Below are 15,466 nucleotides of genomic sequence, written 5' to 3'. Positions count from 1 at the left end.
GTCCTTGTTTCACCAGCAGTTTTCTTATGGATACACCAGCACATTCCTGTGGGGAAGATAAAGAAATGAATAAAATATTGAAATGAAATCTGATTATTTAACAAGTCAACGCTTACTACATAGAATTTTATCAGATAGGGATGTGGTGTGATCCATCTGTGTAGGAAGCAGCAGTTAGGGTAAAACAAAAAAGAAGGTGACATTTGTAATTCAGATCTTTTCCTTGGTTTTATTGTTCTGCTCTTCTAAGAGCCACTGTGCTCAGCCATCTGAATGCATAGGTGTGTCAGGGATGCAGAATTAAAATATTTGTGTTAGGAACTGGTGCTGGCACATGGCTGTGCAGTTTCCTATTACTGTATAAAATATTCTTACTGTTCATCAAACTAGCTGAAAATTTTATGAGTGGCTTTATTGTTTGGAAATTGAACAATTTGCATGGCAATTTTTTCTGGAAAATGAAAGAAAGAAAACAAATTCCGTTACCAGGGCGTGTTTTTATCCTACAGACCCAGTGAGAAGTTTGAAGAAGTCAAAGAACTTGGAATATCCAGGAGTACAATCAGTAGTCTAGCTACTCTTTTGAAATTATAAGCAGTAATTTTTTTGTAGATACACTTTTGAGAACAAGAGTTGTACAGAGGGAGAGAAGGATATTGCATCAGCCTCATTGCCTGTGTAAGCAAAACTTGAAAAATCACTACTTGTGCTTGAATCTCAGCATAATGATAAAATGGTCTAATGGCAGAAACCAGTCTGCATCACAAATTAATCCCTTTGTATTCATAAAATATCACAAGCAAAACCCACAGTGCTGTCACATTTTCATATGAATACCCAGGATAGTCACATAGTTTGCATTTATTCTGCATTTATTCTTAAATAACATACAATTATTTCTGTAGATCATCTGGCTGAGAGTTTTAGTTTGAGTCAGGAGTGCATTTTTAAAGAAAATCTCTTGATCATCTCTACTTACTGTGCTTTGCTTCATGTGACAGCAGGCTGAGAGCACAAGAACTGGATCCCTGTGAGATTAAAATAATCTAAAAGAAAAGAGCCCAGCAGTCTGAAATTTCTGGGATTTGACATACTGGGAATTGACTTAAAACATTCCAGCGGGTAAATGGAAATTCAGTCCACCCAGACATTCTAGAATTTGTTCAGAGAAAACATGCCTGAGACCAGTGCAGGGATGTGCAGACATTGTGCCCTCAGCTCAAAGGGTTTCACTCTGCACATAAAATTCTCTAAGGCCACGCTCCTTACAAATGTAGGCATAACCTTTGTTTTTCTCAGAGTACACTGAAAACTATTAATAGATCTTGTTTATCTTCCTTTTCTTATTATATGCTGTCTCATGTCATGAGACTCCGTCATGCTTTGGCTTGCGATTTTTTTGGTCCTCTGGCGTGATTGTCTGATTCTGCCAAAAATAATGATGCCCACCTTCACTGAAAATTTATCCCCATCAGAATTCTGTTTGAACCAGCTCACCCGGATTGTCTGGAAGTGCACAAACTAACTGCACAAAGGGACTTTCAGTGGGATCAGGTCAAAGAATGTGGCCAGTGCCCGGTCCTGGAGAAGTGAGGAGATGGGAACATGCAGAGGGACATTAATGGCATTAATTGTGGCTGCTCCTGGATCCCTGGAAGTGTCCAAGGCCAGGCTGAACAGGGCTTAGAGCAACCTGGGATAGTGGAATATGTCCCTGCCCATACCAGGGGGTTGGAATTAGATATCTTTTAAGATCCCTTCCAACCCAAACGTTTCTGGGATTCTGGGATTCTATAAAAACGTGAAACTGCCAGCTCTAAATTTCCAATAAATTCAATTCAATTCAAGAATTACATTCAGGAATTGCCCTGCTACAACGAAACATTAATAGTGAATTGATGTTCCCTGGTCTAGATGTGTAGGCATTGCACCACAAAAGAGTATTTAAATTGTTATTTACCTCCAAAGAATAGGTAAGCTTTGTAATCTTGTCAGATCTCATTCTGCCCTCCCCACAAGTCAGTAAGGTAGCATGTGGCTCTGAAAATGTACTCTGTGTGATCGTTTCACATACCTACCAGAGCTGTTTATGCATACAGTCATTACTCTCATGTAATTTTTAGTTTACTTAAAAGGAACATTCTTTTCCATACCAGCAGTTTTCACTCTTAGAGAGAAATTAATCTGCTCCCTTCTCATCCTCTCCCTTTTCTTTATCACTGATTTTTTCAGGAAACTTCAGAATAATGCTGCAGAAGACATGCACCAAAATTAGGAAAAGAGTGCAAGGTGAAGAGACCCTCTGCCCAGATGTAAAATTAGGAGTTTAAAGTGCTTAAATCTGACCTCATGATGTCAATGCTCATAACAGAGAGAGAACCTCCTCCCACCTCTCAGCAAAAGTAGAGATTTTTACAGGAATTGTAGCACCCACACCCTTAGGTTATGGTATAGATTTTATTTACAGACTGCAAGAGGGTATTTTTCTTTCTGAACCAGGCATTGCTGATGTGGTGGAACTCCTGCACCTTCTGTGGGGAGGGAGATGGGGTCTTCCTTGTCACCCTTGCAGAGGAGGCAAGGAAATCACCACAGTCCAAAAGGCAGAATTGGTGATGAGTGTTTCTTTCCTTGGTGACATTCACCAACTTGCAGTTGTAGATTAAATATAAGATCCATCAACAGTAAAACATACATGTATTTATGAGCAACTAAGAGTCTGAATTTGAGAACTATCACCCAAGAGTAGAAATTACCTCTATGTAGCACATATATGTGCACTTATGCAAGTTCCTCAGATGGATTTTTTTTTATTTTTAGATGAGATTTCTACAGGTTGGCCATCAATGAGTAGACTTCATCCTGTATATACCAAATAAAAACACATGGAAAAACCAAACCATCTGGCTTTGCCATTTTAGAACATCCATCTTTGCACCTTCCAGAATGTTTTTGTCTAATGACATTTTTAAAAACCTGTGCCATAGCCATACTCACATAAAAAACAATGCAACCCTACCCTCACTCTATTCTGAAATCCATGAACCACATTTTGAAGTGATATGATTATTTTGGGATATGTGAAGGAAAATAATACTAATTTACTGATTTGGGTTCAAATTCACATTGAAAATAATTGGACTTATTGCCACATGCCCACCTACACTCTCTTAGCAAATCATCCAGTTGCTCCAATGCTGCAATTTAACTTACTCCTGAAGCTGAGATTTTTGGAGCATTGCTTGTGATGAAAAATGATTCAACAGTTGATTCACTTTTTAATAAGATTTTTTTTCCTTTTCCTCAACTACAGTTTAAATGATTTGTCAAATGCTTGTTATATAAATAGCCAATTATTTTACTAAGGTTCATTGGAAATGCCAGGAATAGTTGCCCCGAAGATGTAGTTCTACAGTGTAAAATTAAATTGTAAGTTACTTAATGGGACGAAGGTTTTCATGCCAGTATTCATTAAAAGTAATTAAAAATGAAAAATCTACTTCAATACATATTAAAACTTTTAAAGTACCAACTCCTTTAAAACTAATAAGGAACATCCTGGCTAGGCTATTGCAAAATTCCATTAGATTAAAATTACCTCAGATGAAAAGCCATTAAATAGGCATTTAAACAGGTAAATAGAAGATCAGGAAATACTGACTAGTCCAGTGTTGGGAGTATGACTCCACAGAGAATATTGTAATAACTTTTCATGGCTATAAGGAAAAAATAAGTATTTTGCAAAATAGAGAGTAGGAACCTATGCAGACTATAATTTCACTGCATGGACTATTTTATGAGAGTTCTCAAAAATGAAATAGGGATGAAACATTATCTAAAAATACCAAAAAAAAAATCTTGTTAACAGCACAAGATATATAACTATTGTGGCAACGATTCTTGTAGAGCCCTGTCTTATTTTTAAATCCTTTGAAGCAGACAATTTAAAGTGAAAATGTATTCTGGAATACATTTAATTATGTCTTTTCCTTTATTTTTCTTAATTATTATTTTTCGAGTAGTTTTTCATTTAATCCTAGAACTCTGAAACCTGTGATTATAGTTACTATTATATGGCTATGAAGTTAGCTCAAAACTTTACATTTAATTTCAAATTTTTCTTCAAGTGAGGGTAGCATAGGGGAAGTGCCACTATAGAATGCAAAGAAGAGTAGGAAAATGCTATAGATAATAAATTTATTTTAAACTGGATTTCCAAATACATGCCTCTACTCATTTCACTGATACTAAAACTATAATATTGAATAGAAGTGTAAATTGTAGGTGGAAAAGATGACAAATTAGCTGATGGAGAAAGAAATTAGTCATCATAAAAAGTGCCGATTTGTCTAAATTAAGGATTTTACTTACCACACCAAATTTAAGAAGGTATTAATTAAAATAAAGCTTAAAAATAGTCTTTACATTTAATTTTCTTAGAGCCTGGATTTTTTTACAAATGAAAGTGAAGAGGATCATATTATATATTACAATTTTCTTGAAACAAGTTGACATAGATTCATTTCAGAACCAATAGGATAGGCAAAAAACACTGGACTGTTACCAGGTAGCATGAAATATTGTCTATTTTTAAAATTTTTTTTTAAGAAGTCTAGTAACAGAAGTTTTTTAAAAAATATGTAAATTAGAATTTTTAACAAAGCCTAAGAAGAGATAAAATAGCTCCGAAAAAAGAATGTAGGACTGCTTGAAAAGCAGTTTCTGAAGGAATTCTAGATTGGAGCAATTGAATTTTGCCTAAAATTGTTTTTGTTTTGTCTTTAGTTGGTAAAGTGTTTTAGTGGTGCAAGAGTGTCTCAAACATTCGTGCATCACCAAGAAAAAAAAAAACACTGACTTATTTCCCGATTTTATTTTTATTTCCGTGTCTTGCTTGTTTAGAAGGCTTCTTTTGAGTTTAGAACACAACTTTAGTAACTCTCTTATCTGACTTGCTGTCTTCCAAAAAAGTCATGGAATGGGTTGGGTTGGAAGGGACTTAAATCCCACCCAGTGCCAGCCCATCCATGGCAGGGACACCTTCCACTGTCCCCAGTGTCCCACCTGGCCTTGGACATTTCCAGGGATGGGTCATACAGGAATTACCTGCTTTGAACACTGAGAAGACCAACACCCATTTTATCTACACTAAATATTTCAGGAAGAATCCTAACAGACAACCCTGTGGTGGATTATCCTGGGGGACGTTTATTTTCCACAGCATCTTGTAGCAAATACTCCCAGGGAGAGGAAAACTTTATATGGAATTACAAGAGCAGGGGGAGTACAACGTTTAACCCTAAGGGTGGGGGAGTTTGTAATTTTTTTGTCTTGAGTGTAAAGCTGTTTTCTCCTCTTTCTGAAGATCAGATAATAAGGATATCTGGACAGTGAATCCTTTTCAGCATGACACACAGCACCTGAAGTTTCCTGCAGGATCTTTTGGCACAGTGCTTTTAGAGCCTTCTGTGGTCAGGAAACTGGCTTTGAAAAAGCAATGAAACCTCTGAATTCTAACAGATGCCTGTCCTGTGTTGAATGTTAATACATCCAAGTCAGATTTAATAATATATACTAAATTCCCGTATTTCACGAGAATGTGGCCCATTTAAAAAAAAAATGTTTCACACCACTATTGAGCCAAACATAGGCTAGTGCTTGTTTTTGCATAATCCTAATTAAATTAGGGATCAGTTATAGCTGAAGATACAGTTTATTTGTTTACATAAATTGCAAACAAACATTCATTTGGAAACATGTTAGAGACTTTCTTAAACCTTTAATTAACATGATTAAAATAAATTGTTATCACGACAATTATATATTCTTTATCCTTTAGCCAAAAATTGAAAGTTATCCACCTGTGCTTTTTTCTGACGCATTTTCATTCTGTTTAAACACATTTATTTACTTTTTTATTTATTAGTTTTCTAGGGAAAAATAACAACAAGTTAGCCTAATTTAGGAGATCTTTACAGTTTAGGCTTGTTTTCATAAACCATATGAATACGAGGAAGAATGCTTTGATTTGACTTTTTTTTGGCAAATATTTTAACAAAAATGTCCTACTTTCAAAGAAAATGTGTCTTTCTACACATGAGTTGCTGTAATCCTTAAAGTTTTATCATATCACTGAGTAGCTCACTGTTAAGATAATTTTATTAAATTTTAGTTTCTCATGAGTCAAATTATTTACCAAATAAAACCAGTCTAATTTCATTCTTTTCAATGGAGCTCTGCCATTTAGTATTTCATAAAAATATTTGGTGCTTGAGCAACTTGCTGCAAATTAAATAAATGAGTATGTAAGCTGAGCTTCGTGATATTAGGAAATTAATAATGAAAAGTTTGACTATCTGAAAGCTCAAGCTTAAACAATAGCAAGATACTACAAAATTCTGCATGCAAGATCATACATTTTGTATGATCTTACTAATATAGTATTGACTTGTGTAATTAAATCATTCAGGATCAATACACCATAAAGAAAAGATACCTAGAAGCATTTTAAAAATCTATAAAGAACAATCAAGCAACTACAGGAGTACCTTAGCTTAAACCCCAACTTAAAGACAATTATTCCATATTACCTTTTCCTCCACATTATGCCATATCAGTTTCCAAAACTAAAGTATTTGAACATATTGATAGCTATATAAAAGTTTTATTATGAAGTAGAACTGGGTAGGGAAGTATTTTGTGTTTTCTTTGAAAGTATTAAAATCTGAGGAACAGGAGGGACTGTGAAGTCACTCAAATTGGGGGTTGATCTTTATTCAATGTATGGCTGTGGTTCTTCACAGAAACCAATTATTAAACAGATATAGCTAGATGATTTTTTTGTTCCCAAATTCTACTAAATTGTATCCTAAATGGACTTTATTACAGGGAAGAAAAATATTTTCAATATTAGTAAAGGATAACTGGATTATGTTTGATCAATTCTCCTAATAAAGGCCATGTTAGCTTCCAGTGAAAACTCTTGAACATAAATGCTGTTTCTGTGATGGGCCAACCACTTTATCACGATAGAAGACTGATTTTAAAACACGATTTAGAGTTGAGATGAGCTGCCTGAGAGTGATCCAGAAGCCAAAAAGAGGACAAAACCAAAGGATAAGGAAGGAATGTTCTGGTCTGCAGGAGGGAGCTTCAGGAAGCCTGCATGGCAAAAGGCAGTCCTGGACCAGAAACAAGGGTTCAGGTGGCAGGAACCAGGAATTTGGGCTGTGAAAAGAGCAAACAGGCAGGGGACAGGAACAAGACACTGGTGTGAACACACAGGCAAAGCACAAGATGTGCTGGCAAAAAAAAAAAAAATGCAGTTAAATTGAGTTTATTGGTCTGTTCTTCAGAAAAAGTCAGGTTTATACCAAGTAGCTTGCTGAAGGACTCATATGGCTTTACATAATTAATTTTTTTTATTATGACAGCTACATAATTTAAATACCCATTTCATGGTGGGGGGGTGGTGATTTTTTTCAGGAAAATACATGGGACTATATTTAACAGAGAAAACCCAAAATGAGGGCTAGGTATTTTTAATTATATTACTTTTGCAAGTACTAGTTTTTATTCATGTTTTATTAACTACTTAGAGGATTAAATAAATATATGCATAAATATATATATAAAATCCATCAAAAGAAGAGAAAAGCACAGAAACCTGCCCCTTGATGGTTTTCCAAGTCATTATGTGATATAGCCACATTCTCTATTACTTTCCTAGTTTTTGACAGTGAAGTTTTGTTCCAGGGTACACCATGACGTGCTTCAAACAGAGGTCTGCTTAATAACTTTGTGATTATAGATTGATATTAGGAGATAGGAAATTTAAATTTAATCATCTGCAGCATAAAGAGAAACCTTGGCATAGCCTTTATTTCCTAATCTACTCTCTCAGCCCTTCAAACTATTTCATTCAAGGAACAATCTGTTTTTAGAAAATGGTGAGTTTCCCTGTTCCTGCATCACCTTGAATTTCAGAATCCCTCTTCATAAGAGAAATCTTGGGAGGTTGGGCATTCAAATTTTTTTGAGGCTGGAGGTTTTGGGTAGTTTTGTTTGGATTTTTCGTTTGGGTTGGGGGTATTTTTGTTCTTCTTTGCTTTTTTTGTTGTTGTTGTTGTTTGTTGAGTATTGTAGTTCCTCTTGGTTTTCTTTCATTTGCTTTAATATTATTTGTTGGTTGGTTTTTTTATCTAACCTGGGCACTATCTAGAAATCCAGATTTTCCCTCTGGCTTTTGATGAGACCTTTTCACTCAGTGTTTACCAGCTCTACCACCTCCTTCTGTGAGGAACTCTGATTTCTCTGGCAGCACCCAGCTCTCTGTGTTTGGGGTTTTTTTTTTGTTTTTTGTTTTTTTTTTTGTTTGGTTTGGTTTGGTTTGGTTTGGTTTGGTTTGGTTTTTTTTTTTGTTTTTTTGTTTGGTTTTTTTTTTGGTGCAAAGCAAAATAATCTGCCTTGAAGCTAAGACCTGAAAAATCATGAGCAACCTGCAGTGATTTTACTGTGCATTATTAATTTACATCAAAAGAAAACCTCTATCCTTCTTATGTAGGTAGATTATTTGGTCAGTGAAGAATTAGAATCTGATAACAGAAAAGGGGGTTCTGTATGAGTCTTTATTGCCTGTAGGAGCAACTACTCAAGAAACTCTGGCATTTTAAAATTTCCAGTGAGATTTGCTTCTTGTCATGATAATACAACTTCTGTTTTTCAGAAGGAGGGAACACACCAGCTGGTGTAAAATGTGGTGTCAGAACTGGCACATCTAGGAATTTGAACATAATCTCACTACAATTTATAAGAGCCACCCTTAATTAAATATTCTTCATCTGCATGTTCAGTTAAATGAAATAATAACAGGAAATATAACTTTATAGGAATTATTATTTACCACATGTTCAAGAATGCTCTTTATTCTTTAACACAGTTTAGTTGATTTTCAACTAAACATGTCAGACCTGATGCAATGAACAATCTTTCCTCATTCATTCATCAAATGTGACACATTTGTTTGAACTGATGGGACTCAAGGTTCTGAAATTACTGGAAAGAAATCACTGTAGAAGCTAAATAACAAGGATAATAATTAACAACTTCCATCTTTCTGCTCTGATTATTACTGATTGCTCCATGGGGATGGAATATGAGGATTGCTTTAAAAAGATGTGGTGCTTCAAACTCAGTTTATTTTCTCCATCCCTACACAGACAATATGAAATATTCTGGAAAGCTGTGCATTTTCTCCCAGGTATTTCAACAGGAATGGAAAATTAGAAAAAAAAAATCTTGAGAAGATATTGTCTTTACACAGAAAAGCTTTTGAGAGGATAAATTGCCACCTGCATCTCACCGAGTGAGAGATAGTTCATATGTTCACTTAATGTTTTTTATTTCACAGTGAGGTTGTTTTTTTTTCCCCCACAAATGTGTTAACCTGTATTAAAATGATGAATAACCTGATAAAAATGTAAGGTTAATGGGCTTTGCTTAAAAAGGCAAAGAGGGAGCTGAAGAATCTTGTTAACTTTTATAAATACATATAAAGAATTTAATTTAGAACTGAGCAGGTCTGTTCTTTGGTCATTTCCCTTGGCAGGTTTTATTTCTTGCACTCTAAGCTGTTACTCCTCTTGTTCAAATTTAATAGAAAAAATTCAGCGAACTCTAAAGTTTTATTATGCCAGTATGTAATATCTTTATAAGTGAAAAATAGTAAAACACGAGGGATTAAAAAGGAGCCCAGAGATCCATTGCCATCATTAATTTTAGCATAAAAATCTGAAATTTTTCTGGTTCAAACAATTAAAACTAGCCTTCATATTTTGCTGAAGATCTGTCTCTTCAATTCTGTTCGCAGCAATGGGAAGATTATCCTTTTCACTGTATAAAACACTGGATTTTTGGTACAGAGTCCTGGAAAATGAAAAAAAAAATTAAGTAGAAATTACAAAAGTCACATACTCAAACTCCCAAATATCAAGCAAATTTTTTGACAGAACTGTTCTCCTGAGCAAAGTCATGTTGCATAAGATTTGGACATTTTTGTAACATTTTCTTTAGTCTGTGTATGCCAGAAGAAAAAAAATTGCATTTTGGGGACAGAAGCAGATTCAACATCACAGAAAGGAGGTGACTTCAATTCCCAGTAATTTCCTATATTATCTACCATCTCATCTACCATATTTACCACATCCTCTACCCTTTTTAAAATATATAATGCAGAGGTGCAGCCCTTTTGGACAGCAACATGTAAAATCTATACAACATTTCTGCTCCATGCAGAATAAATGTAAATGAGGAGACTGAGAAATTTAATTATGGTGCATCAGTATCCTCCCTCTGCCTCTTTAATGGTGGCTGAAAAATTCTGTGTCACATTTGAGGAAAGGAATCTGACATTATACTTTAAGGTTGCTACATTGAGAGACATAGGGGAGTTTTATTCTTGCAGCATTTGACCAAGTGTACTGGGAGAGAGGAACTCAAGTGAGATTACCCACCTTTCCTGTCTTTTGAATTTAATGAAATTTGCTGGCTTCTAGATTGAGTTATTACTTTCAATTTCCCCACTAACTCATTCAGAGGAAGGGAATTTTTTAGATGGTTAAACAACCTTGTCAATTAGATGTTTAATGAATTAAGATGAACTGAGACACATCCTTAATTGGCATCTGTTGATAAAGAAGTAGCTACATTCCTTGAAGTTGCAAGAATCACTGCTGATTACTCCATTAGAACTACTAAAATTTGGGATTTTTTTTAAAGGTTAAACTGTGACTTTTGGCCCTGATATCCACTGGAAGTTACACTGGACACTTTTGAGCAAAACTTTAAATTATATTGTATATTATCTAGAATAAAACTTCTCTCACACTCTTTTTTTTTTCTTTTTTTTTTTCTCTCTTTTTCTCAATTCTTTTAAACATGTGCTTATTGCTTTTACCATTTCTCTGCTAATCCTGGCATCTCCTTGTGTGTTTCCTGCAGATGTGAATGAATGTGAGGCTGAGCCCTGCAGGAATGGTGGAATCTGTACAGATCTTGTTGCCAACTATTCCTGTGAATGTCCAGGTGAATTTATGGGAAGGAACTGCCAACAGAGTAAGTACAGCGTGGTTTTAAACTTTATTTTTTAATAATATAAAATATAAGATTTTATTTTTACAGGAAAAAAACCAAACCAAAACAAAATGCTTTAATGTACTGTGGAAATACTTCTTTACAAGTAAAGAAACTCAAAATAGCCATCTTATTCCCTGCAAAGCTGTGGGAATTTCAGACACCAAATCTGTCACATATTTAAGTAAAGCATCTGATATGATGGAATAATTTCAAAATTTATAATAAATATCTATAGCTAAAAAAGAAGTAAAATAGTGTAAAGTAGAAAAATATGAAAAGAAAAAAGAATATTCAGGCTGGGGTTTCATCCCATCAAATATCGTGTCTTCAGCAGTGTTACTAGCAGAAATCAACAAGAACAGGGTAAAAATGTCTGTTATTTGCTCTGACATGTCTCTAGCCTCTGAAATTTGGACCACTGCTTTGTGGGGAAGTCATTAATAGTCATTAATAGTTATTAATAGTCATTAATGGATCTATCCTGGGAACAATCTCACATGATTTTTACAATAACACTGACTATGGATGCACAATAAAGGTCTGATTCATCAAGTTCTTCGTGTATAATAGACTAGGTAATCCCGAAGACCAAAAATAACAAAAATAGAATAAACTGCTTTGGCACAAAATGCAATACACCTTAACAGTTAGATATTAGAGGCTGTTGGGTTTTAAATGCTGTAAAGATAAAAGCCTATGTGTTTTAGTCAAAAGATGCTAAAATTATGGTATTTTGGATAAAGCTAAGATAGTTCCAATGTATATTATTAAAAAGAAACAGGAAAGTATTTGACAATTGGCCAAAACTGAAAAATATTACTCTTTTTCTTGCATTCACATTTTGGATGTATGAGGGGAATAGAGAGGGAAACAGGATGGATCAATAACAACAGATGTTTTTTTGAAGTAGCTTCAGTGAATTCCCAGATTTATTCACCACAGAAAAAGATATTTGAGGCACCCAACATAACTTGTATGTAGTTCTAGAGAGGGATAAAAGATTAAGATTTGCTTTGAGGAATTCACAGGTCTCTATGGCTACCTGAAAGAATTTATTAAAAAAAAAAAAAAACCCTGTCTAGTAAAGTGATTTTCAGAATTTGCTGGTGAAGCAATTCATGCATTTCCTTATTAGGTGCAATTGAATTGCCATTTGGAATTCTACCAGGAATCTCATCCATCTCTTCAAGAGTTTATCCCTTCTGCATTTTGGCTTCATCATGAACACTACTCAGATAATAGATCACATAAACCCAATCTCCTGTTTTGCTGGAAATAGGGTAGTCAGAGCTATTACTTAAGTGATCATTGCATTTTCTGAACCATCATCTGTTATTTTATATTCTTTTTTTTTTAATAGATGTATGTGCAGCAATATAGAAAAATAACTTTGCGGGTGAAGTTGCATACCTTATATATAAAATTGAATTAAGTTTTATGTATGTGTATGTATAAGCTCAGACACACAAATTTCTGGTTTTGAGAGCATATAACAGAAAGTATATATATGCACAAAAAAAAAGAAATTTTCCAGTTTATTGAAATAATGAAAGAACTCTGCTGCTCTATTGCAAAATATGTTACCCACACTCTGTTTTTCTAGGTCTTTTTTGGGTGTACTCATACTGATATAAATATAAATATGTATAGTTTACCATCTCTATAAATCTGCACTATACCATTTTCTATAGCTGGGCTTGAAAATACTTTTTTTTTTCCATTAAAAGTTTGGTTATGTCATCACATTTAATTACGTAATTACAAGTAGTTATTACACATTCTAATTACACCATCAAAGTTTTACACATATTTACAGTAATCATATAATTAAATACTGTTATGCTAATTATGTAAATTACTGACGGCTGTCTCAGAATTACCTCACAACGCTCAAAGATTCCTGAGTAACATCATAGAATATGTAAAATATCCTAGATGTAGAATAAAAAAACCTGCAGAAGTGCATCATGCAAGCTGCTTTTCCAAGATGTTTTTTCCAACAATTTATCTAGTTTGTTATAGCCCAAATATCACTGCTTTGCAACAAGGATTTGTCATGTTACTCATCAGACTCCTGTACTTCGTCTCAGACTGTTTTTCCTAGACCTCCGCCTACAATTTCTCTCTTTTTTTTTTAATTCCACCATTTGATTTCACCAAAATTAACTCCTCTTAGCTGATTTCCTAAATAAATCCCTTCCATTTTATCTCACGTGTAACACTTTCCAGGTGTGAGGCAGCTGTTGTGCTACACCCAAGTCCTGGGAGCCTTGTGTGACACCTACCCCAAATCCTTCTGAGTAGTCCCAAAAGCCTCTGAAATACCTAGAACATCTGGTCTCAGCTGACCAGAGAAGGAAAGGGTTGAAACTGAGCTCAAAACTTGCACTAAAATGAGATTTTAACCTTATTTGGACCCCCTTGACCATCCTCTGAGTCTGTTTTTGGCATGGATGACATTCTGAGTTGGTTATATTCAGTTTCTTTCTCTTTCTTTCTTTCTTTCTTTCTTTCTTTCTTTCTTTCTTTCTTTCTTTCTTTCTTTCTTTCTTTCTTTCTTTCTTTCTTTCTTTCTTTCTTTCTTTCTTTCTTTCTTTCTTTCTTTCTTTCTTTCTTTCTTTCTTTCTTTCTTTCTTTCTTTCTTTCTTTCTTTCTTTCTTTCTTTCTTTCTTTCTTTCTTTCTTTCTTTCTTTCTTTCTTTCTTTCTTTCTTTCTTTCTTTCTTTCTTTCTTTCTCCCTCAATACCTATGGCTGGTTTTAGCAATGCAGGCATAAATGGTATTTAAACCAGCTGCTTCTCATTTCTGGAAAGGCATTTCTGGATGAGGCAAAATCAGGGTAAAGTGGATTTTGAGATCACTCACAGCTTCAAAACATATTCAGCCGTTCTGGAATGAGCTTATCAGCCTGTTAGGAGACACTTAACAAACATCTGGTATTTACAGAATCCGCCTGCAGATGTTTAGCAAACACAGAATGGGAAGAAAGCACCTTTCACCATCTTCTGAATGCAACATTTAAACTATATTAATTCCATATTCCCTCCCAGATTTCTTAAGGCCTCAGAATTTCCTTGAACCAATTTCTTGCTTCTGTGCTGAATTCAAGCTATCAATTATGATCACATCCATTACAGCTCTCCATAGTCTTGGAGTGTCCATAAATAAAGTACTGCTTCCAAAAACAGTTTCTCCTGTGGCTGGAGGGCTTGTTTTTGTTTTTGTCTATTTATTTATTTTGTGGATCACAACATTCTCTTGCAGGCACTTTCATCATTGTCAGCCTGTTTGCATTATTCAGTGCAAATCTGTATTGCTGAAATCTCCCATGATCAGCGTGGGTAGTGAATTGCAGTAATATGTGAGCAGTTCCACAGGTGATTTTTTTGATCACTTTCCCTTTCATTTTAATGTTTTTAATCAAGCAGATGGTACCAGACAGTGGACACCATACAATTCCAGCACTGTGCATTTTGGAGCTGTGTTTTGCTAAATGCCAAGAGTTGCTGCCATTAAAGCATATGGCAAATTTTCTCGTGCTTTTTTTCTTTAAATCTCTAGATCAAAATAGTCACTATAAATATTTTTCACATCTACTGTGGCCCCTTCACCTTCTTTTCTGTGGTCTCAACATGCCCATATGTAGAACTGCATTCAAAGCAAGTGCACCAATTTATTTTTTTAGCATGTCAGAAATCCTGCTAAGCAATGTACCTCCACCTTGTTTTCATCAATTTCCTCTGCTTTTATGGTTTAGTATGTGTTTCTATTGCTCTTGGTTGCCTCCTGCCTTCCTCTCTGTGGAAATCAAAGTGGCATTTTCTTTCTATTCCCATGAAAATGCCTGTTCTTTCAATGTCTTTTTAACTTAAAAAAGTTATCCAAAGATCTGACAGATCTAGGCATAAAGAGATGTTCAAGACTTCTGCTTACATGCAGCCTTATACTCCCAGGCTAGATGGCTTCATCCAAAGCATGCTGATGAATTGTGATTTTAGAATTTTCCTCCTCTCAAAATTATTCCTGGGGCAGCTCACAGGATTTGTAGCAAGGGATAAATAACTTGTTTTACTTTATCTTTTCTAATAGACCTGCATTCCTTTTCATGCCATCTGTATTTCATTCGTGTGTTTTTGAGGCAGCATGTTGGGTCTTTTTGGCTTCAGGTTCTTGTCCTTTGAACTCCTCTGCTTGATGCTCATGGTCTTGGGTGAATTTTTGATATCTCTGTCTAACAGACCCAGCTCTGACCAACCCTGGCCCAGCAGGGTCCAGGGTTCATAAAGCCTCCATGCTTAGGTTCAGAAAAAGCCCCACTCAAAGCAGACATAAGG

General features: G+C 34.9%; 1 protein-coding gene across 2 annotated transcripts in view; it reads left to right on the top strand.

Annotated features, from left to right (window-relative positions):
* The window catches only part of EDIL3 (EGF like and discoidin domains 3), a 238,589-nt gene that overhangs the window by 125,604 nt on the left and 97,519 nt on the right, over positions 1-15,466 (top strand). For both annotated transcript variants that reach the window (XM_088156987.1, XM_088156988.1), the window contains one exon: positions 10,999-11,112. In XM_088156987.1, coding sequence (XP_088013113.1) covers positions 10,999-11,112 — 114 coding nt within the window. The remainder of the gene's footprint in view (positions 1-10,998; positions 11,113-15,466) is intronic.

This window comes from Sturnus vulgaris, chromosome Z, assembly GCF_052056855.1.
Source record: "Sturnus vulgaris isolate bStuVul1 chromosome Z, bStuVul1.hap1, whole genome shotgun sequence".
NCBI lineage: Eukaryota > Metazoa > Chordata > Aves > Passeriformes > Sturnidae > Sturnus > Sturnus vulgaris.
The sequence above is the reverse complement of the archived record's forward strand: the minus strand, read 5'-3'. Positions and strand labels throughout refer to the sequence as shown.